Below are 24,742 nucleotides of genomic sequence, written 5' to 3' on the forward strand. Positions count from 1 at the left end.
CATAAGAGCAGATACCCGAGAGTCTGTGGAAGGAAAGCCTCTTACAGATGGGGCAATGGTAGTTCAACAACATTAAACGGGTATTTGCGGGTAATACAGACAAAAGATATATAAAGATCAGATTTACGCAAACGCTAAGATCGTTAATTTCTTATCTAAGATCTGAATAACGGGTATCCCATAGTCCGAATGCGTACTATAGAGTGCTCATTGTACATTTTTTTTAAATCGTTTGGGTGGTTTTTATTAGGCCGCTTGTCTCCCGGCTTGCCCGCTCTCTTTCAGTGTCTGGGCACATTATTTATGGTCGCGTATTTGCATTTTGATGGTTGCACACACAGAAACACACACACAGATCCCCCCTTAACTCCTTCGTTGGCTGCCTGACTGTCAACCCTTTGAGGCAAGCAGCACAGAACACAGAACACAGTACACAGTGCACAGGTGTGTGTGCGTGAGCTCTTTTTATGACCGCTGCAACCGAAAAATTGAAAACAAATTTCCACGTATTGATAGCAGCTATCCATTCCCATTCGCATTCCCCCCATCCGCAGCGATAGCCCCAGTCCCAGTCACAGTCCCAGCCCCAGACCGCGGCTCGGTTGCGCTTGAGAGGATAATCGTAAAAAGGGGAAATTGCGCTTATAAAATGATCACAGCCAGGATACGGCAATGGCAATGGTACGGCAATGTTTGCCTGATGTTCCTCCCCATTGCCGTGTTCGGCTTGATTAGGCCGTGCCCTTGCCCTTTCCATTGCCCCTACCCTGGCTGTTGCCGGTGACCGAGGTGCTGACTGCGTCAGCTTTTTTTTTAGTCAGCTGGGGTGGGGTCCGGGTCCGGCTTAAGCTCTACATATCTTCCCGAACTTTGTTAATTTGCGCCGAGGAGATACAGCATCCGTTTGCGTTTTGGGAGCGATTTAGAATTGGAACAAATATGAAATCGTTCAATTTGAATGATTGAGAATATAAAGGAATGATAGTAAATGATGTGGATTGGAGATAAACACCTTCGAAAATGATTCTTTACCGAAATAACTGGAAAACTAAAGCCAGTGCATAGAATAGATAATTAAGTATAGTATCGTTCTCATCTTTAAAATGTATTCTTAAATACGCTAAAAACTGCATTTCATATGTTGGATGTGCAACAACTAATTTGTACGTGAAGAAAGTCCTTATATCAGTGGATCATACTTTACTAGAAAATGTTCTTAAAAAGATTACAGATTACTCTATCACTTGGTTAAAAATACAGACAGATATTATTCGGTACTTAAATATCTCATAGAAAATGCGCAAAACACTTAACACATTTCCTGTATAAACTGCATTGATTTATTTCATATACATATACATCTATTGAAACTAATTTGTGTGCACTCTAGTATTTAAATAATTATATATCGCACGTATCACGCTTTGAAGCATCAAAGATGGCATTTTCAGAATCGAAAAGAGGGCTTAGTCTTTGAATGGACTCTGGGATGGGAGCTTTGATAATGAGAACATTCCATTCAAGCACTCATCATTCACGCGAATCATCACGAGAGAGTCGCCAACTGAATCATCAGAATCAGAATCATCGCATGAATCGCCATCGAAATCCTCATCATCATCATCATCATCAGCATTGTCGGGTTGTCAACAGTTTTGGGCTTTTGTTGTTCACAAATCAAAGCCTGGCAAAAGGGAATGACAGCAGGAATGACAACGGGGTGGGCGATGGGGTTACAGGGTACGGGGTGCGGGGTACGGGGAATGCGTTGTTGACAAGTTGAGCATTTTAATTGCTGCCGTGCGGCCGCTTACGTACAACAACAACTCCGCCCATAGGATCGGATCGTGTGGGATGGAAATGGGAGTGGGGATGGGGATGGGGATGACATTTATGGAGTGTGGGGTGTGCAACCCTTTCGCGGTGCTGCACGCAAAGAGTCAACTTCCTGTGCGTATCCACAAAATGCGCTAACTAATCAAATATGCATAACAAACTTGAACCAACCTCAGGAAAATCCGAAACCAGGCAAGACCGGGCCGTGCTGGGCCGGGCCGGTCCGAGCCATGCCACCACCCTTTGGGCCAACTCACGCAATGTCTACGCACCGCAAAAGGGTTCGGAATCGAAAGTATGACAAGCATTTCGTCGATTTAACCCAATGTCCCCAGCCGTGTCCCTGTCCCTGTCCCTGGCCGTGTCCGTGGCCCTGTCCGTGTCTGTATCCGTGTTGGCCATTGAGTCGAGTTGCTGCTAAATTATTGCTGCTCGTTGTGGCTGTCGCTGTGACTGTGACTTCTCTAACCCGTAAAACTATTATTATGATCATTATGGCTGCGACTCTGTCACTGGCACCGCCCTCATGGTATGGAGCATGGGTATGCTAGAACCCGCAAGAACTTTCAACACGCACTTTGACGCACACTCTCCCTCCATTTCATTCCGCCCCTCTGGGGTTGTCTGTCTCATAAATGTTTTGGCAATAAAACGCAAGTTATGATAATGCCAATTCATGGTTAGTGGCGGAGATATCTAAATATTTATATCAGCGAGTGTTTACATGTTCTGCTCTAGTCGTTTGGCCCAAATGATATGCTGGAAGCTCTTTTGATTGATGGCTCCTCCGATGGTTAGTTGCTCGTTGATCTCACAACGAGCCCAAAGATTGAGTATACACATCTCTGTGCTGGCACTCGTCGCTAATTGATGGTAGCTTTTTTTTAGCCACTTTACACTCGCTGGACTATGGCCACCGTTACTCAGTGTGTTCTGCGACTTTGCACATCTTAGCACACATTCAAAGTAATATAATTTCACTCATTACAATGTACTCTGAGAGCTCGTATCTTGTAGATGCGTAGTCCGTCTCGCTGATGAGATCTGCTCTCTATCACTTTACTCGTTACATAACATAAATTATTTACTTGTTTGATACGATTTTGTATCCCCCTGTGCTCCCTCAAATCCTACTCTCCACACTCGTTATTTAGATGCTTTCTTCGTGAATCTCTCTCGTTACTAATCATAGTTGAATGGTCTCCCTGAAAGCTTGTGGAATGAAGCCAATGACTGTGCCTGGTGGAGTAGGAGAGGGATCGTGGCCAGAGGAGTTATTGTTGTCAACATCGACGTAACCCTTTTGTCGAGCAGTTGGCGATGGTGGTGGTGACATTGGCGACACTGGCGACATTGGTGACGGCAGCGTCGGCGGCAATTAATAATACGTAATTTATGTTCCGCATTCAATTCTATTTGACTTTCGGCCCAAAACACTCAGACTTATTGACAGGGTCGGGGTCGGGGTCGGGGTCGGAGTTGGAGTCGGGGGGTTATGGCTATGCGTGGGCCGCCGAAAGGGTTACGTTAACCAAAGGGTTTTACTGCCGCACTTAAGCTCTCTTTGCGCCTTTGCTAGTGAAGCGTTACAATTTACAACCGGCGACGACGGCAGTCGGGCGTAACCAACCAACCATTCGAGCAGCTCTCGTCCGATGCGGGCTAGCGGCGCATTCGATTGCGGATTGCGGGTTGCGGAGACGGGGACGGGGACGTGCTCCGGACATGGATGATGCCCATCTCCCCTGGAGGAGCTGGATCCTTATCCCCGGCTAATCCACTATCTGCCGCCCGCGACAAGTGCAGGATTCAGCATTCGTGTCGAATTCTATTAGCTCGGCATAGAGTGCTTAACGCTTGGCTTAGTTGACTCGACGTCGCCTCCAGCGAGGGTTAGCCGACTCGAGCCGGGCGATAATCGTCGCTCGCCTAATCCAAAGCCTCGGTTACCCCTCTTTCCACTTGGTTCACAATTTGCAGGCAAAGTTTTTATTGAATTAAATGTTACACCTTCGATATCCGGAGAAGGTTTAAGTGTTGGTGTTGGGGTTGGGGTTGGGTTTGGATCGCAAAAGTTGGCAAAGTGCTTAAATCATCATGGTCCAATCTATTAGGCTGAGTGGGTAAGCAGAAGGATACCCATTTAATCGAGTTACTAACGTAGCACAGATTGCGGGCATGCAAAATCTTAGGAGTCATTGCGACATTCTCGAAACGTTTGAGGGAACTTGTAAATAATCTGTTTGGCTTAGTTCTAGCATCCTCTGACTGACTCTCTTTTTGTTTGGCTGCAAACATTTCGTGTCCTAGCGGATCTCTCACGTACTTATCTTTGGCCGCGATTTGGATCCTCATTAGGGAGCAATAAAAGCGAAGCGCTGTTGTAAATCCAACCCTGTCTGTCCTGTGCTGGGTGCCAGGATGTGTGCTCCTCATGGCTCATGACAGAGGATGTTCGATGGGGGAGCCGTGTGAGCCGGAGGATGATGAGCTAATTATGCCACGCACTGTTTGTCCGCCATTTCCATTTCCATTTCAGTATTTATTTATTTATTTATTGACGCACTGCTCTTTTGGCTCCCTTTGGAGGGGCAGAGGAAATCCCGACAAACGACACGCGACAAACGACAGCCTAATAAACAATGAACGTAAGCGGCAGAAGGGGTGGGGTGGGGAAGGGGGAAAACCACCAGAACAAAGAGCCAAAAGCCAAAAGCCGTCGAAACCAGGCAAATAATAAACAGGAAAACTAATAAAACACGAAACAAACTGATTTCGGTTTCGGTTTCATGTTTCTTGTTGTACAATAAATATCGACGGGATTCTTTTTTTTAGTAATAATTTTTATTTAATTTCCTTTGTTTTGTTGTTGTTTAATTAATTTTTATATATAATTGCAGTGACATGAGGTGTTGTTGCTTCTTCATTTAATTTTATCCATATACATACATATATATTTAAATATATATCATATATATTCTTTTATACAAATACATATACATATACATTTGTTGTATATATTGAATTTGTTTTTGTTGTTGCTGTTGCTTTTGTTGTTGTTGTTGTTGTTGTTCTTTTCGGGCTGTTTGCATTTGTTTAAATTTAATTAACTATAATTAATATTGCTTTTGCGTATAATTCATTCAAAAAACAGCTAAACCAACAGAAAAAAAAGTATCCATTTGATTTTTTTTGTTTGTCTGTTAATATCATAATGCAGGTGATAAAGATGATAAAGATGATGATGATAGTGGTGTTTTGGTGGTGGTGGTGCTAGGGATGATGTTTCGCATTATCGGGATTATAAGGAAAACAAATTGCTACAGAAATTGTATTTTTTTTATTCTTTTTCTTATCTTTTTGTGTGTGTGTGTGTGTGTGTGTGTGTGTGTGTGTGTGTGTTGCGTGTGTGTGTGTGTTTGTGAGATGGGAAGGGGGAGTATGGGGGTATAGGGGGCGTGGCCTGTCTGTCAGCTTTGCGTCTTTGTCGCTCTCTCTTAAATTATGCGAGGAACATGCGTTGAATTCAACTCTTATCGTCTTCTCTTCTCTTCCCTTTCTCTGTCTCTTGCTCTTTCACTTACGCAAAACAAAAGAGGAATTTCCTTCAGTTTCTACTTCACTTCATTTCCCTTTCTCATTTACTACTAATTTAAAAAAAATTATATTTTTTTATTGTATACCTGTACTACATATGCATATATGATATAAACACACACATCAGACTCGCATCCGCGCCCCAAAATTAGCATCTCAGAATGGGGCCCAAAGCGAGTCTTTTCTAAATAGACAAACAAAAAAAAAAACCTTAAATAAAAATACAAAAAAATATTATCTTGTTCTTTGGTTTTAGAACTTAAATGTAGGGAAAAAAAAATTGCCAAAAAAAACATTACATATATACGTATGATTAAATTAGGAAAAGTTCTCATAGTTTTGTTGGGGGGTCTTTTGTTTTTTTTTTTAGTTTTAAGCATTTCCCCAAGGGCCTGCAACTGGGTTCGTGTCTCGGCTAGGTGCGTGTTTCTGCACGGGACATACAGGAGCGAATCGCCCCGGCCCCGGGCCCCGGGCCACGGTGGCCCCAAAAATAAACATTAATTCGGGGGCTGTGGGTATCAGTGGGGCTGTATGTGTGAGTGGTGTGGTGTGTTGTGTGTGCTCGTGTGTTTACGGTATCTTGGTACTTAGCAGCTACATAAATTATTTTTAAACATATATATATATATATATATTTATATATATCCATGTGTATATATATACTATATCTGTATAGGTTTTATCATTAATTTTCATTTAAGTTTACTAAAAAAAAATTGTTCATCCTAGAGCTAAGAAAAAAATTGCATTTATTTTTTTTTTTATCTTTTTTATGTTTTTTCTTAATTTTTGCTGCTTTTTACTAAGATTACAATCGTACAATGTGTGTATATATATATATATATATACTTTATGTGTACTATATGTATGTGTATATATATATATATATAGAGGCGCCATCTTTGATGTTGCTATTTCCAATCGTACAATATCAATATACATATATGTGTATGGGTGTCTGTGAGTGTGTGTGTGGGTGTGGGGGGATGTGTATCTGTAGGTATATAAATGTCTGATATATATACCATTTATAAATTTGTCCGCTCGGATATGGAGCTTTTCTTCTGCTCGCATTTCCTATCCATTTATGTTCTGTTTACAAAGGTGTCTCGGGGTTCCATGCTAAGTCCCCACTGAACCAAGATCGGCCCTCCTCCCCCCTCCCTCCTCTCTCTCTCTCTCTCTCTCTGCATATACCTCCGCTTCTTCTTCGCTCTGCATCGGGCCCCACCAGAGGTTCTACGGGCTACACGTTGCTTAGAAACGGGACAAAAAAAGTACTGTCTCTGTGCGGTCAAATCCAGAGCGAAGCCACAGAGCGAATCCATCCACATCCAGGAGCGGATTAGAGGGCAGAAGTGAAAGAGGGCTACACCCTTGGAGGGGGGTAGGAGATTGGGATTGCGTTTTCCACTATATACTACAAATGCCTACATGCTAAAATTCTGCTCGGGGGAAGGTCGCGCCGATACTATATACAACAGTGGGGCGTGCAGGTGCAGGAGCAGCAGGAGGGTCGCTAGACGACCGCCACGGGCGAGGACCAGGACAAGGCCGGCAGCGGGAACGGTGCCGGGAACGAGAGCGGACTGGGGGCACGGACCCAGCTGAGTTGGGGCGCAGGCTAAAGGCGTTGCAACAGACCCGTCTGCGGTCAGACATCGACATCGAGGTCGATCACCGAGCTGCGGTCGTGCTCGTCCTCATCATCGTCCACATCGTCCTCCATCTCGAGCTCCAGCTCCAGGCCGTCCTCCTCGCAATCGGAGCGGCCGTCCAGTAATTGTCACTGATCCGTGGCGGCCGCCACTGCCCCATGGTGCGGCTGCTGGTGCGGATGCGAGTGCGGATGCGAATGCGAGTGCGGATGCTGGTGGTGGGCCTGCGTGTGGTGGTGCAGCTGGGCCGTCTCCTCGGCCAGTTGCAAGGCCGCGGCCGCAGCAGCCGCCGCAGCAGCGGCACTGCCATTGTGCTGCACCTCCAGCCCGTTGACCATCTTCTCCATGCTCTTCAGCTCCGAGGGGGAGTGCTGGGGCTGCTGCTGGGCCTGGCGCTTCAGCAGCGAGGGCGGCGTGGTGGGCGACATTGATATGGGGCGCGTGGGCGGCGAGTGGGAGGAGGCCCGCGGCCTGGGGCTGGAGCTGAGGCTGCGGGGTCCGTTCTCCACTCCTCCGCCGGACCCGCCGGCGCCCAGGACACCGGGTGGGGGTCCGTCAGCGCCCCCGCCACCACTGCGGTTCGCATTGGAGCCCGGGGTTACGGCGTCGAAGGCGGAGCCCAGGCTGCCCGGCAGACTGTACGGCGAGAAGCGGTGGCTCTTGAGGCCCTGCAGCGGAGAGACCGGCGTGTGCCCGGCCGCCGCGTAGGCATGGCCGAAGAGCGCCGGGTGCTGGGCGGCCAGCGCCAGCTGCGCGTTGAAGAGCAGGCCGGGATTGAGGCCGGCGGGGCTCATGGCGGCGGCCGCTGCCGGGTTGTGCAGCAGACCCAGGTGATGCGGCGGATAGAGGCCGTGCGGATAGAGGTAAGGCAACAGATGCGGCGACGGGTGGATCGGTGGGCCCACCGAGATGTTCGGCGAGGGGTAGCTGCCTCCGGGATTGAGGCCAGCCGCTGCAGCGGCCGCCGCCGCCGCCGTGGCACCCATCCCCTCCTTGGGGCTGCCCGTGGAGGTGGGTCGAAAGGCACCGCCGGTGCTGCCGCCGACGCTCTCCGAGCAGCTCGAGTCGCTGCCGTCGCGCTCCACGTCTGCGTCCGCCTGCAGGCGTCGCCGGAGGGCGTCCTCCGCGTTGGCATTGGCCGCAGCCGCCGCCGCATGCTCCCCGGCTCCGGCGCCCGCCAGGTGATTGAACCAAGCGGCCAGGGCTGATGGATGGAAACAGAAGGAGGAAGATAGAAGAGTGAAGAAGTCAGATTAGTCCGCAAGTGGATGGATCCTGGATGGAGGTGGATCCTAAATCTCCCTTCTGAAGTACTCACCCGAGTGCTGGTGCGCGTGCATCTGCTGCAGCGAATGGCTCAAAGGCAAGAGCGGACTCTGCGGCGGCCCCACCACGTCCAGCAGCTTGTCGTCATCGTCCTGCTGGTCCAGGAGCGCCGCGTGCGGATGCATGTGTGGCGGCCGGCCGGCATGTCCCAGATGTAGCGGCGCCCGGGAGCTGCTCACGTGCGTCGGATTGAGCTTGTCCGAGTCGGACCCTCGATTCGACATCAGCGCCTGCCTGTAACAACAGTTGTACGAAGGACAAGGACACAAATTAGAACATCCCTGTGCATGTTTTTGGTTTAGAGATATCCCTTCGAGAATCCCCTTTTCAAGGAACTATTACTCCTTCCCCCATCCCTCCATAAAGGACAGCCTACCGACCGAATCCTCTGGATTTTCTGGTTTATTTTCCGGCGGAATTTTCCGGGGATCAGAGGCCCAAGCTTTGATAATATTGTTGCTAACTGAAATATCTGCTAAATGATAAACCAACGCTGCCGGCAGCCAGCCATCCGCCCCATTCTGTGGGCCCTGCCCCTGCCCCTGCCCCTGTCCCTGTCCCTGTCCCTGCCCCAGTTCCCGCTGCTGGTCTGGAGGGCTGTCAGGACCGTCAGGACCGTAGCCTTAATTGAATTGTAACAATGCGAGGCGGAAACGGGCCCCACACAGGCAGTCTACGGCCGTGTCTCTATGGCTATGTCTGGGGCTGACAATGAAATTGAAAAATAATTCAAAACACGTTAGTGTAATTTAGTGTCTGCACTGGGCCTGTTTTGGCCCTGTCCAGGTCCTTATCCTGGCCTTTCAATTTTCATTTTCATTCTTTTTCCGCGCGCTGTTGCTGTTCACACATCAAAGCCGTGGCTGGGCTCACAAATTGGGCAATTTTAGCCACACACACACACTCTGGCATGTGTGTGTGGTGTGGTATGTGCGTGTGTGTATCATTATCAGAGAAACCACACCCAAAACCACCCATGCGAACCACCCATTTGCTGGCTGCATTTCTGGCATTGCGCCAGAGGCGTCTTCTTTTACACTTAACTGTTTTTCCACATTCGACCATTTCGGCACCTGGCTCATGCATAGGTGTACGAGTACGTATGGGTGTATGGGTGTATGGGTGTATGGGTGTATGGGTGTACGGGTGTACGGGTGTGTGAGCCTAATTTAATAGCAAATCAATTTGTGTTAATCCAGGCAACGTATCTGACCCACCCACTTAACTACAAAGGCCAAGAAAGCCAACTCCGAAGTCGGCACGGAGTCGAAGACGGAACGAAAAACAATTGCGGTTCCCGGTGGCGGATGAGGCGGAGAAGGCGGAGGCAGCAGCGCCCAGTTTAGGGCGAAAGATTACATCGAATGTCGATGGGAAAGAAGGGGTGGAAAGGAGGGATTATGGTGACTAATAACCCTAATAAGCGGGTATTTGGACCTGTCATTGGTATTGTCCCAGCATTGAGTAATGGCATGTATGTACCCAGAGGTTTTATATTTGGATAAGACTCATCTGAAAGCATATCCGAATACTGGGGAAAGAGAGACTTCCATCTGCAAGGCGTTTCCCTGTTGGTGGCCAGATCCGCTCCTGGGTCTCGTCTCACATGCAGCTCGCCCATAAAATTCGGGTGCCCCAGACCCAGCCCCAGCCCCAGACCCAGCCCCAGCCCCAGACCCAGCCCCAGCCCCAGACCCAGCCCTGAAGAAGACGTTTATCTTTGCCCTTTTCTCTAGCATTGTTGTTGTGTGCCGAAGTGAACGCCCTGCAAAAGGGGCCCCCTCTGGCTGGATGGAGGAAGAAATTGCGCCGTTTTGTGTGCTCTGTAATTTTTGAATTACGTCTAAATTTGCGGCTTAAACAGCCCAACAACGCCCACAAAAGCTCGCCTACCGACCCCTCACCTTTTCCCACCTCTCGTTCTATCGTTCTCTCAGGCGCTCCCTCTCCAGATCTTTCCCGTGCTCTTTCCCCATCTATATCTCGTATATCTATATCTCGCTCTACTGCCAAGAGTTCATATCCGCTCGAGAGACTGCCTATTGTCAACTAACGCCTCGGGCTTCCTAGCCTCTCGATGGAAATACAAAAAAAAATAAGAAAAGGAGAGTGATGCAGTGTGAAGGACGCAGGGTGCAGGGCGCAGGGCGCACGGGGGTTGGGGGCTTGAATAAGTGCTGCTGCTGCTGCTGCTGCGTCTGGGGTGTGAGACCTATTTTTTCTGCTGAGAGAAAAGAAGTTTTCAATTGCTTCGACGGCCGCTGCTGGCTGTTAAAACGTTTTCACTTTAGATTTCCGGTTCCCATTTCGCCTAAAGGCCATCTCGCGATGGGATGGAATATGCGATTCCGGCGGAAGTTGCGCACTGCGAAGCGGTTAAGCGGCAGGCGGGGAGGCCGGCCAAGGGGGGGAGAGGTGCTTGCCACCAATTAGCATCTCTCGCTGTCTCTCGCTGTGAAGGGCCCTCATTGGCATCGGCATTAGCATTGGCATCAGGAGCCACAACACCCATCGTTGACTCTTTGTCGTCATGGCATTGTTGTTCTTGCCGCTAATGAAGGGGCTGGGCTGCTCACGGCCGAGGGTGGGGGGTCCGGAAGGGTTGAAAGGTTACAGAAGCAGACAGAGACACCAACAGAGAGAGAAGAGAGCCGACCTGGAGACCTGGAGACCTGGACCACAGACAGGGGCAAAAAAGAGTTGACTAAGTCGTCACTAATTGCCAGGGATTTTCGGCAGGACTACAGCTCAAAGTTCTGCCCGCCCTCCTCACTCTTGCTCGCTGGAATTGTAAGCGGTTTAGCGGTTTTTTCTGGCTCCCCAGCCCCTGCACCAGCCCCTGCACCAGCCCTTGCCCCTGCCACAGACCCTGCCGGCATTTAATTAACAATTGACGCAAGTTTTTTGCGCCCTGCCTCCCTGCCACCCCCCTCCAGAAACGGAATGACAGTCTTTGACTGACTGAATGACTGAACTGCCAACTTGCTGTCACATCAATGACCCGGAAAATTCTGTGATTTTTACTTTTCTATTTTGTTGTTGTTGTTGGTTTCTTTTTTTTTTTTTTTGGCACAAAGTGGAAAACAATTTTGTGGCCACAAGACACAGGGGCGCTGATGGTGGGTGGGTGGAAAAGTGGAAAAGCTCTGGCTTAGACAACAGACACGCTAATGCCAATCAAGGCTGAAGTAATCAGTGGAAAAAGGGCAACCAAAAAACCGAGAACCCAGAACCCAGAACCCATAACCCAGAACCCGATTTGAGTGAATTGTTTGTGTCAATGGGAGAGAGCCGGAATGCACGATGATATAGGAGCCGCCTTGTCATCGCTGGCATACAGACTGAAAATTGATTTGTAACGTTTAGCATGGACATAGACATAGACCTAGACATGGGGATGGACAGGGACAGGGACACTGACGCGGACATGGAAATGGAAATGGACATGGACAGGCGGGGGCAAGGCCATTCCTCCATTAAATGTCATTCATCATTATTCTAAGTCAGAGAATCACAGGAGCCACCTAGCACCCATCTACAGGCACCCACTGCGGCCTTGTGGGCGGAGAGATGTGGGTGTGTGGCCGGAAACCGGAACCACTCCAAGTGGGGAGCCTTGGAATCACTTTCCTCCTGCGCTCTTCCATGGAGAGCGACAGAAAGAGAGATAGATATTGGAAAATCTCTGTTGGTGAAAAGTCAAAGCATTTTGACCGACATCATTGCCCCTCAGGGGGTCGATGGGTCGCTGGAACAGTGCAGCAGTGGGACGGGACGGGACGGGACGGGACGGCGTGGGGTGGGGTGGATGCCAGAAGCCAGCAGTCAGCAGCTAACAGGAAATTGAAATCAATCCATCAATATGGATTACATGTTCGAGCTGCTGATGCTGCTGCTGCTGCTGCTGCTGTGAGGTGCCAGTCATCGACATTATCGGATGGAGGAGGATGGAGGACGGCTACCAAAAGCCAGGGGCATCATTAAACAGGAACAACATCATTCCGGCCACACCACCTCGTCCTCGCCACCGCATCCCTGGAGTGGCAGCTTTTGTATGACTTGCAATTTGACAATCTGCAGGCTAATTAGTTCCGCATAGATTTGACAAACATTAATGTCGTCTCTCCGTTCCGTTCCGTTCCGTTCAGTTCGGTTCAGTTCTGTTTTTGTTTTAATCAAGCCCCAAACAGAAATAGAGCTGTAATAGGGATACAGATACAGATACAGATAGAGATGGCAAGCAGAAAGAGATACAAATAGAACAGAACAGAAATAGAGATGACCAGATATCCCCCCTCCCCGAAAACTCTGTCCAGCGACAAATTAGTTGAGTCCCAGAGTCCTGCAGCAAAGTTGCCGATTGTCCGACAGCCACAAAAGGGCAAACGATTTGCCCAAAGCAGTATCTTCTCCTGCTCTCCTCTTCCGCCACCAGCCCTTTAGCACATCCTTTGCGAGTCCTGATTAGTCTGCCTTTTGATAATGGAAAAAGGGACACAGAGCGGGGAAACATTCGGCCTGGAAGGGAGTGCATTTTAGGAAGAGGGAGCTGCTTTCTGTAGGTACACAGGACTTGTATTTAGACTGTTGAAAGTATCCCCTTTCCAAAAGGAACGACATCCTTCGCTATCAGGTTTCTTTTAGAATAGATCTATCGCCAATTGATCTATCAGCGCTTTAAACCCTCTTCGTACTCCAGTGATACTTACTTCTTTTCCCTTTTGCCAGCACCAGTATCACGAAAGCCCTTCGCAAAGGGATTGTTGTCGATTTTCAGTTGAGTTATCTGCCAAAGGAGAAACAAGAGATTAGTACAGTTCGGATCGGATGAAACGGGATGGACCAAGGCACCATGGGACTATAGGACACTTACCTTCTCGTTTTGATATGCAGTTACGGCTATGAACTCGGTCTCCTTGAACACGTACGTGCGAAATGTGGAGTACGGCAGCTTCAGGATGTCGTTGGCGCGCACCAGGTGGAAACGCGGCTGATACTTGTGCATCGAGTTCAGTATGGTCTGTTGGAGAGCGGGAGATACAACGGATGGAGAACGGAAGGGCGGATTAGTGAGCTTGTCCTGCAACTGTGGCCAGTGCAACCAACCAAAGAATACCAAAAAAACCAACGACGAACCCAAAACGAACGACGAAGCCATGACAAACCCTGACTCTGACGCGGCGGCCCTAACTTGACAAAACTCACACACAGCGGAATCCAGAGACGCCGTGGATTGGCAACGGCTTAGGCCGAAAATGCAGCGACATAGCTGACGGTTGCAACATCAGCAGCGACCACCCACCAGAGAGCACGAGGAGAGCGCTGGGAGGACGCGGAGGAGAGCTCCAGCTGGGGACAAAGGAGACTTGACAGAGAAGAGAGAGCCAGAAGGGACTGTGGTGCTGTTACCAATACAAAGTTGTGTCATAAAATATGAATTTGTCTGCCTTAGTCAGTCGCAGAGACCCAGACCCCCCAAGCAATCCCAAGCAATCCCAAGCCTTCCTGCAACCTTCGTTCGAAAACAGCAGCCCCAAGCCCCCCTCTGAATCCAAGGCACTTCGATCCGCTTCGGCACGGTTCGGTTCGGCTCGGCTCGGGGCGGGGGGGCGACTGTTGCAAAAGGAACACCTTTTTAATTACCATAACTCGTCGCGGCTCGACTTCGATTAAGCGACAAACAGGCCTAGACCCGGACAGAGTCTCGACAGCCAGTTTGTTGCCGCTGCGTGTGGACCCCACAAGCAGCCCCCAGACGCCATTTTGTTCGTGTAATTTCAGAAAAGAGAGAGAAAAAAAACTACAAACAACAACAACAACTTGCAGACTTTCGTTGTTTCGACAAGAGAACAACAAAACGAAACAACGAGCGAGCGAATGAAACGGAATGAGGCAACAACAAAAACAACAACAACCAGCCAGCCAGCAGCAACCAGCAACCAACCCACAATGTGTATCTCATAGAACGAACGTGTGTCTTGTGCGGCCTCTGGCGGGTATCTGGTACGAGTATCTGGAATCCGAGCCCGATTCGCACGCCTCTTGCGGGCAGGCAGAGGCAGTGCTGCAGCGACCACCAATGGCGAGGGCCAGCGCAAGGTGTGACTAATGTGAGTGCTGTGAATAGCATTCATTTGGGGATGGATTAACGGCCAGCCGAATGGGTCCATCGAGTGGAGTGTGTGCTGGCCAAGAGATGCTCGAAGTGCCAGATGATCATGTGAAACCAAATCGGCGCATGATGTCATTCCTTTATGGGAAATTTGAACTGTGAATCAACGTGGAATCTGGCAATAACGCTCTCATTGCCTTTGTTGGAATTTATCCAATCAGTGGAGGGGTGTCGGGGTCCCATCAGCGCTCCACTCCTAGCCCCTCATTCAACGCACTCATTCACTCCTCCCATTCACATTCACCGCACTCATTAGTATGAATACAGCGCACTCGGTCGAACACTTCACGTGTCCGAAACCAAGTCCAAAAAGGAGCAAAAAAAAACTGATTAATTGCCCGCCATTTTGAACTAAACGCTTTTTTCTCCAACCTTCCCGAAAAGCTCCGCCACCGCCTTCTTGGCTCCCTCCTCCCACTCCTTCACTCCGAGGATTGCCTTTTAAAGGCAAACACTTTATGGCCGGCTGATCCGCGCGGCGCTCATCAATCAAACACACAGCCGAACAGTGGGTGATTTTAGCAATCTAGCTCGGAAAAAGTCCAATTTCAATTCCCGTCAAATTTTGCATCGGTAGAGTAAACGAACATTTAGTTTAGTTTTTACTTCAAACATTTCCTTCATTTCCTTCAATATTGAAAATACATTCATAATGCGCTTTCTTATCTTTTAAGCCGTTCCTTTTTCCGTGCTCGATTGGTCCGATCGCCCACTGTGAGCCGAAGCGAACCAAATCGAACCGAGCCGAACACACTCGCAGTCGCAGTCGCAGTCGCAGTCGCAGTCGCAGTCAGTCGCAGCGAACCAAATCGAACCCGAGCTTTCGAGCTCGAGCGAGTCGAAGCGCCGCCGCCACCGCCGTCGCCGTCGCTGCGCCGCAGTCCATAAATCGCTGGCAAAACGCGTCGCAAACGCGTCCTCTACTTAAAACGTCATTTGCTAATTTGCTTGAAATTTATTGACACATAAATTCATTTTGCTCAACAGCAACAATCATAATTACGCCTGTCTGTGGTGCATGTGTGTGTCTAGAATTTATTGATAAAACAATTTGCATTATTACGTTAATTTTTCATTCGCCCCAAACCACCAAATCCCCCTTCTCCTCCTCCTGTGCTCTGGCATAGCCTAAGGCGCAAAATTGTCATTTAAAATGTCATTTTGCTGTCGAGTCGAGTCGAGTTGAATTGAGTTGAGTTTGTGCCGAGTTTGAATTGCGATTTAAATGAAAATAACCGTGAAGATAGCCATAAAAATATAAGCATGCCATGCAATGCAATGTGGCTGCTGTGCTGCTGCTGCTACTTTTTTTTCATTTCAGTTTGTCCAAATGGGAATAAACAAGTCTAATTAGACGTGAAGTGCGATTACACACACAGCCGGCAGGCAGCACAGCACAGCACACATCACACAGCCATCCATCAGATTGATGTCTGGCTCTGTCTCGTGATTGACGTGGCTGATTGAATTGATTGGCGAACAAAACCAAACCAAAGCACAGCAAAGCACAGCAAAGCAAATGCAATTATGCATCAAATATTGCCTAGATTTTTAGCACATATGATTGCCATAGCCGGATAGCCACATGGCACATTGCGGCACGTATCTGGAGTGCAGCAAACATCGTCACGATGTGCAGCAACATCCAAGGAGATGCATCTTTGGCTTTGGCGTTGGCTTTGGTGATTGCTCTCCTCTCTTTCCGTATTCTTCTCTCGCATATTGACAAAGTACGAGTACAATCCAATCCGTGGAGCAGTTAATCACTCTATATATCGCCCCGGGTGACAACTGATTGAGCCGCCGGCGGTCAATACCAAAAATGGTGCGACAATTTTTGCCCCCCGGCCCAGCCCCAGGCCAGCCTTCGTTCTGCTGGCATGGTTGTTGCTTCTTGCTGTTGCTGCTACGTGTTGCTACTTAAAGTTGCATCTGCACCCAGCTTGAGCTTTCAGCTCGCTCTCTCTCTCGCTCTGCTCCTGCTGCTGCTGCACTCCTCCCGCTCCACGGAGCAACACGTTTGTTTTGGGCTTTTGCGTGTTGATTGCTAAAAGGTAAAATTGCCTCTGCTTCTGCTGCTGTTGAGATTGCTGTCTCGTTGTTGCTGCTGCTGCTGCTGCTGCTGCCACTGACTGTTGTTGCACACTCATTGTTGGCATATTATCACATAATTTAACTGATGATGGCACTGCTGCTGCTGATGCTGCTGCCGCCTGTCCCGTGTTCGCCTTGTTCGCCACAGCCACAGCCTTGTATGTATGATTGCTGTCGTCAGGTTGTTGCCGGGGTGTTGCTGGAGTGTTGCTGGAGTGCCGGACTGCTTGCTGACTGGGTCTGATGCTGCTGGCGTGCTGGGTTAATTGAATGATCACTCCACACTTTGATTCGATTTGGCATGTAACAACCGCCACAGAGTGGAGTTAACGGTGATCGACGATCCGCTGATTCGCCGATGCGGCGATCGGTCGATCGGGCGGCCAAAGTTCAGCGGAGAGGTGCATCGGATCGTGAGTGAATGTCGGAGCTAGGACCGATCACCCGATCACCCGATCACCGATTTGCCGATTGTTGTTGATGGCATAACAAGTTGGCTTTTAATTAACATTAAAGTAGGTTTCTCTCTCTGTCTTTCTCTCTCTCTCTCTCTCTTTGAGAACTGAGATCCCTGGATCGTGTGAAGAAGATCGATGCCAAATTGAAATTGCCAGAAAGTGATCAACAGAATGTTTTATTTCTTTGGGTCGAATCGAATCGCATCTTTGGATGAGTGGATAGCTAGATTGTTGGATACATTGATCGTTTGATTGTTGGATGAGCTGATCGCTTGATCTCGTTCGAGACTCATTCTGAGCTTATGTCCAGATGTGGCTGTGCTAAAGTTCTGAGGCACCGCTCAGCATTCCGCATTCAGCATTCAGCTCCGATCAATGGGGATCATCTGGGATCATCTCAGATCAGATCAGCTGAGATCGGACGGGCCTCTGCCTCCGCCTCGACGCGGCTCAATTAGGCATCGAGAGAGTTTCGGGGCTAAGCCATTTTCGGCTACCTGTTGACCAATTATGGACATAATTGAAGCGCCGCCGCCACAGCCACTGCCTCCATGCCTCCGTGCCTCCATAGATGACTCAGACTAAGACTAAGACTAAGTCTGGGCTGTTGCTTTATTAAGCTGTTTAAGCTGCTTTTCGAATACACTCAATCGATATGCATATTGAGCGATATACACCATAAATATCAACACGAGACTCTCTCGGATCTGTATGGCTCTGGTCTTAAGGCGAAACATGTCTTAATTAAGCGAGCGGATCAGGTAGAAGGCAGAAGGTAGAGAGGTAGTCCCGAGCCCGAGTCCGGGTCCCAGACAGGGCCACCATGCTGCGGCCCCTCTACCTCACATTAATCTGTAAATTATGCATAATTTTAATTTCCCAAAAGAGAAAGAGAAGAGAATCAGAGTCACAGAGTCGCCACAGCCACCCAAGAGTCACAGGCCAGGCCACACTCTACTCCGGACATGTCAAAACTCTCATGTTGGATGGAGCTGCATCCCAAGAGTCCCAGTCTCAGTCCCAGTCCCAGTCCGAGTCGAATCGAATCGAATTCGCCGCTGCATGTAAATAAACTCAAAATTTATTTACAATTTATAACAATTCTTTTTGGGGTCTCGTCTCCTGGTGGTCGTCGTCTCCGGCAGCAGCGGCAGCGGCAGTGGAATTGTTGGGGAAAATGTTAATTAAATGGATTTACATTTTAATGACAACACGAAGAGAACCGCGAACGCCATGCTCCAGCCGATTGAGATACAGAGCCAAGAGCCCAGAGCCAGGCGAACAGACAAAAAGAGAGTTGTTGTCGATCGGCAGACCACTCGAATCCAAACCAATGCAATCCAATCCCAGCCGGGCAGCCTGCCAGCCTGCCGGGCAGCCCACTCCATCTCCATCTTCATCTTGTGCTCTGTTCTGTTCTGTTTCTGTTCTGTGTACCCCTGCAGCCAATTGCAAATTTGCTAAACAAAATGGGCGGCGTTTGAGCCACAAAACAGAACCGGGCCGAAACAGAAGCAGCGACGGGTGGGGTTGGGGGCAAAGGCAAAGGCAAAGGCAAAGGCATTCAACATTCAGCATTCGATATTCAATGCAACCTAATGATGCCTTAGCCTGTCTGTGTCTGTTTGAGGTCCGGTGTGGTGCGCTTTTTTGTTGCATGCAAATTGATCGTGCATCCACCTCCCCCGCTCGGCGGCAGGGGGCAGGGGGCATGTGGCATGGGGCATGGGGCAGTGGCAGCAGTCACAGTCGATTGGCCAGCAGGAGAATGCTCAAGCTGGGAACACGAGTTCTGGCACTCTGTGGCCGCGTTTCGATGCGGCCCACTGATTAAACGCGCCCCCACCGCCCCTAGACAGCGTCCATATCGATATGGGTGTGATTCATCGATAGCCAGGGGACATAGGTAGCTCCAACATTCTTTTGTGAGATATATCGACACATCAGTCATCGATCATTTATCGATTCCATTTCCATTCCGCTTTGATGGCTTTTCTGCGATTTCGCTAGATAAACCAGAACAATCGGATCAAATCAGATTCCGCATTGTATCGATTACAAATTCGATTTGTAAAACCCCCCACGCCGCAGTCTTCAAGTAAAGCCAGCCATAAATTTGTTGCCTTAAAGACGCTGCGCCAGGGCCAATGCAATGACATTTATCGATTTATAATCGATGCGTATGGCGTCATTAATAATCGTTTTGTATTTGCCACCCACATGCCAGCCACAAACTGCAACTACCTCGCCTCCTGCCTCCTGCCTCCTGCCTCCCCCGTCCCCCGTCTCCGCCCATGAGTCCGTCCAGCAGCTGTCGGCGAGGGCCATAAATTTGCCGCTGGTCAAAAGCATCTGAAGTCCGCCGCCGCCGCTTATAAATGAGCCCGGGTTATGGCTCACAGCCACATCCACAGCCACATCCCCCATAGATACGATAAACGAGGATGATCCAGGGGCACGCCGGCTAATGGTTGATAGCTACCGCTGTCCCCGCTGCGTCTCCGCCGTCTCCGATATCCTCTGTCTCACGGCTCACGGCACTCGGCACTCGGCACTCGGCTCTCGGTCTTTGGTCTATCAACGAATGACAAATATTTCAAATGATTTCAACACTTTGCCAATGCCGCCGCCACTGCCCGATCGAGCTAGAGGAGGGGCTATGGCTGTGGCTGTGGCTGTGGCTGTGGCTGCGGCTACGGCTATAACTGCGACTGGGGCTGGCTCGATGATTTGCGTTTTATTGCAGCTAATAAATTGAATGGCGACCCACCACTGAGAGCCGCCGCCGCCTGCCACCAGCCACCAGCCACCAGCAACAGCACCAGCCACCAAAGAGTGGCTTCAATCGAGTCTCGGCCAACAATTTCGCGTTGACTATTTGTTGCGATAAGCAGCGGTGGCAGTGGGCTCTTCTCTTCTCTTCTCTTGTGTTCTGTTCTGTTCTGTTGCGTTGCATGCAACATGCAAGCAGCCACACCAGAGAAAACGTGCAACGTGCAACTGTGGCCTGCTGGATGTTGCCTGTTGGCAGCCGCGCATGCGTGTGTGCATTTCAATGCAACACTGATAAAGGTGTTCAACGCTCGATGACATTAGCACCATCCAAATGCCGCAATCAACTTTGCCTCTGTGCCTCCGTTTCTGTCTCTGTTTGTGGCTCCCTGCCACCGCCGCTGCCACAGCCCGCACTTTTTGCCGTTGCCGTTGCTGTTGCTTTTGTCGTTTTGCCATATTTGTCGGCGCCTTTTGTTCTTCTTTATTAAAAAGGCGAATAATCATAATAAAGAACCAACAACTTCGTCGGTGTCGCGGTGTCGCTGTGTCTCTGTGTCGCTGTGTCGTTGTGTCGCTGACGTTGTTGTCGTCCATTTAGCCACTGAGTTTTGGTTGAGCAGCCGCTTCTTCCAAGCTTGTTTTCATACTGGGCCTGGCTCTCTGCCTGGGCTTCAGGTTTGGGTTTGGGTTTGGGTCGGGCATTGGGTTTGGGTCTGGGTCTGAGTCTGGGTTTGGGTTCAGGTTCAGCCGCTCGTTCGGTAGCTGCTAGACTTGGACATTAATCGATAACACTTGAGTATTTTTTCATGTTTTCAGGCGAGCCATTAAGCGATTGTCCACCAAAGTTGTTCTCTCTCCGGTGATGGCGATGGCGATGGCGATGGTGTGATGTTGCTTAGGCAAATTCATGGTGTTTCCCTCATTGGTGTCTACTGCCTGCCGCACTACCCTCCGATGTTCCCTCCCTGTTCCACAGTGGCACCATTGGATTGATGGGTTATTATGATGTGGATCTACTAGACTGTGTTTTCCTGAGTCTGTGGGAGTCTTTTATTTGGGCTATCGTTGGTCTGTAGCGCATTCACCTCCTCCACTTGGCCGAATCTCCTTTTCTCTCCCCTCTCTCTCCCTCTATCGGCAGGAACTTAATGAAATTCAGCTCAAAGTTGAAGCGTTAATGATGATACCTGGTTGGGGTCTCCGGTCGATGGTCCCATGTCCCAGAGATCCCAATCCCGATCCCTATCCCTATCCCTGCCCCTGCCCCTGTCCCTGCCTATCCCCTCTACGGCCAACACTCGGCAATTACTAAAAGACAAATTTATTTGCACGCATGCAGAAGAGTTGTGTGCTGCTGCTGCTGCGGCCTGGGACCAGGGCCTGGGACCGGGACCGGGACCGGGCTACTGTTCGACAAGTGTTAAGCATAATGCAGACACACTCGCGGCTCCTCGTCGTCGTCTGAGGGGGAGGAGGATGGAGGATGGTGGATGGTGGATGGTGGATGAGGGACTGGGGAGCTGGGACTTTAATTGAAGTGCGGCCCGACTCGCATCATTGACATTAAGTGTCGATAAATTAAGCATACGCAATGTTCGCCCCGCGTTTTTATGAATGGAAGCCGCCGCCTCTCGCGCCACACAAACAAATGCTCAGAGAGAAAGGGAGAGAGAGATAGAGAGCGAAGAGAAGCCTCTGGATAAATGTGAAAGGTTCAGGTTCCACCACTAAGAGATCTGAGGCTGGATCGCGATCCGACCGGACCGGACCGGACCGCCCCTGCCGCCGCATAAATTGCCGATAATTTACTGTATATAAAAATCAACACAAAACATTTTATGTTAATGAAAATAAAAGTGGCGGCGGTGGCGGTGGCTGTGGCGGTGGCGGTGGCGGTGACTGTGGCACTCCAGTGAAAGCCACGCTGATCGGCAGGGGGGTGGGGGAGGAGGAGGTTGATCTCTCGATTCTGGCCAAACAGTAGCCCCCGTGTGTCCGTACGACCGGGGGTCAGAGATAGCCCAGATATCTAGGCAATTAATGGCCAGAGCCAGCGCCAGAACCAGAGCTAATGAGCCACATTTATTCGGAGCCACAATCAGTGTCAGTTTTGTTCTTAATTTCGCAGCAAATTTTCAAGAAATTCGGGGGTGCCAGCGCAACTGGTTTTGGTTTTTATTCGGTTGTTTGTTGTCTTTTTATTTTGGCCAGGGTCCATCTATTCGTGGCTCGATCGAGAGTGGCTGAGAGGGATCGTTGATCTGCTGTGATCCACGATCCACTGATCCGCCGATGCTTTGATGACAGCCGCTATCTTATCAGTGCAGGGCACTCGAAGAACCGAGCCAGCGAAGCATTAAAATTGGTTTATAACTTAATTACAGCCGTGTCTCTTACAGCCATCGTCTTGGAGAGACATCAGTCAGACGGTCAGACGGTCAGAGTCCCCGACAAATCGTCACGTTGTTTAATATTCAAATATTTCGGATTGTGAGCCCAAGAAACGTTTGTTTTTTAATGAATGAAATATAATGGGAATGGCAAGGGGAAGGGGCAGGGGAAATGGAAATGTGTCCGTCCGATAATAGGTCAGAGCAGAGTCTTTCTCTCTCTCTCTCAGTGTCTGTGTGTGTGTGTGTGTGTGGGTAGAGCAGAGCAAAACAGTCAGTGGCAGAGACAGAGTCCATCTATTTGCCACACGCTGTGCGGCAGACTCTGTTTTATAGCCACACACTAGCGCTAGTCGAGAGACCTGGATCCCGTGCCCGTGCCCGTGTCCGTATCCGTCCAGCTATTTAAGTTCTTTGCTTAATTAACGAAAGGAAAAGGCCAAGACCAGCGACGAAGCCGAAGCGTAGCGAAGAGCGGGATATAAAAATTAATTAGCAGACCCCGAAATCAAATGCATGAAAACTCTAGCGCAGGGAGAGTGGAGCGGCACTCATTCAGGCGTTCATTCAATCACTGCAGAGCCAGAGGTAGATAGGGTAGAGAGAGAAAGTTCTCCTCCAGGATCCCTGCTCCCAGATCCGTTTGGGAAATCCATAATGGACTGCAGTTTCCACAAGTATTTTCTGTATTTTCTGTTTGGGCTCTGGGCTCTGGGCTCTCTGCTGCTTCTGTCGCCGCGCTGTTCTCCGACCTGATCACACAATTAAGTGTTAAATTATGTAAATTATCCCCCCGAAACCCCCTACCCCCTACCCCCTCCCCACCTGTACACCCTGATTGCTTGTTCGTTTCTTCGTTGATTGAGGAAATTGTCGTCGTTCATTCATATTGGTTTCCTCGCACCAATTTGGCAGCTAATCAGTTTTTGTTGTGTGCTGCAGCGGAAATCGCCCCCCCCCGTGGCAGTGGCAGTGGCAGGTAGGAGAGAAAACGCAGGTCTTATAAGGTAGTAGGTCGTCTCGTCGGTGGTCTGCCCACAATTTCCGTGATCCCACAGCTATGAACTATGCTAATGAGATTCGTTGTCGATGGCCGATGGTCCAAGAGAATCCGAAAGAAAGTCAACAAAATAACGAAATTCAAACTACAAAAGCAACAACAAAGAAAAACATTAATTTAAAATGCGTTACAGAAACAGAAACAGAGCCAGAAACAGAAACCAGGGGGCCAGCTAGAGGGGGCCAGAGGGCCAGAGAGCCAGAGAGCCAGAGAGAGAGCATCCTCATGAAAGCCATAAAAATGTGCGTTAATAACATTGCCGCCAAAGTGAAGTTGGCAATAAAATGGCAGATTCATGTGACGATGACGATACCGATGAGAGGAGGACGGAACGACGGAACGATGGAACGATGACAACGACGAGAACGACCGGCGAGAACGATGGCTACGATGGCTACGATGGCCACGATGTCCACGATGGCGCTGCTACCGATGCGTTTCGGTGGGAAATACAACGGCCGGCCCCGGCGACCTATGCCAAGTACTACATATCGATCCCAGGCAGGACATAAAAATTTACGTCCCATAAATATCCACACAAGGCTGCTGCAGCGGCTGCTGTTGCTGTTGCTGCTGCTGTTGCTGCTGCTGTTGCAGATTCGCATTTATGCGTTTAATGATAAAGAAGAATGGGGAATGGGGCTACCTCCGACTGTGGCTGGGGCAGGGGCGGGGGAAGAGGCAGGGGCCTGCGTAGCAAGCTGCCAGCGGTAGCCACCTTAAGTGCCGCATTGCGTTTTTGCATCGCCGGCCACACACACAGAGAGAGAGACACCACTACACACACGACAAGCGGAGCATCCACCCGTCCGCTGGTGCATCTCATCCGGTGGTCCAAGAGGAACCGGTGGAAGAGGGGAGGGGCACAAATGAGGAACCCTGATAAGGCGCCCAATGTGGGGCCACCGCTGGGGGAAAAGCCAGCAGCTGGTGCAGTGATGGGGCGAGCAGCGGGATCACCGGGAAATGGCGCCTCCCTCTGGGGTGGCCTCTCAGTGGATCGGGGGACTGTCCAGGTGTTGCCAATGATTGGGAGCAGCATCCACTAGATTCTAGGACCAGCTGGCTAAGCTAAGACCTGGGTCCGAGGGGCACCCGAGGATGAAAGAGGTATCGTAAAAAGGAAAGGTAATTACTGTCTTTTTCTGTCTCGTTTTTGGGGCTACTTGGATCCCCGCCCGTGTCCCATGCGAAACCCGTTAGGTTTTGGGCCGGGCCGGCAGTGAGAACGACCTTGTCGCCGCATCTGCTCCCTCCCACCGCTCTCCCTCTCTCTCTCTCGGTGTCTGTCTGTCTGTCGGTTCGTTTGTGCCTAATTAACAAGTTGGCGGCCGCGTCGGTCAGCGCAAGCCCAACAAGAGCAGGCAGCACAA

The 24,742-nt window shown here is 49.8% G+C and overlaps 1 protein-coding gene across 1 annotated transcript in view; it reads right to left on the reverse strand.

Moving 5' to 3' along the window:
* Positions 1-6,233: 6,233 nt before the first annotated feature.
* Positions 6,234-24,742, reverse strand: part of LOC6596918 (optomotor-blind protein) — a 63,732-nt gene continuing 45,223 nt past the window's right edge. The window contains 4 exon segments of the mRNA XM_026989680.1: positions 6,234-8,298; positions 8,413-8,654; positions 13,130-13,206; positions 13,294-13,440. Coding sequence (XP_026845481.1) covers positions 7,091-8,298; positions 8,413-8,654; positions 13,130-13,206; positions 13,294-13,440 — 1,674 coding nt within the window. The 3' untranslated portion in view covers positions 6,234-7,090.

Source organism: Drosophila persimilis, unplaced genomic scaffold, assembly GCF_003286085.1.
Source record: "Drosophila persimilis strain 14011-0111.01,24,50 unplaced genomic scaffold, DperRS2 tig00000431-arrow-pilon, whole genome shotgun sequence".
Taxonomy (NCBI): Eukaryota; Metazoa; Arthropoda; class Insecta; order Diptera; family Drosophilidae; genus Drosophila; species Drosophila persimilis.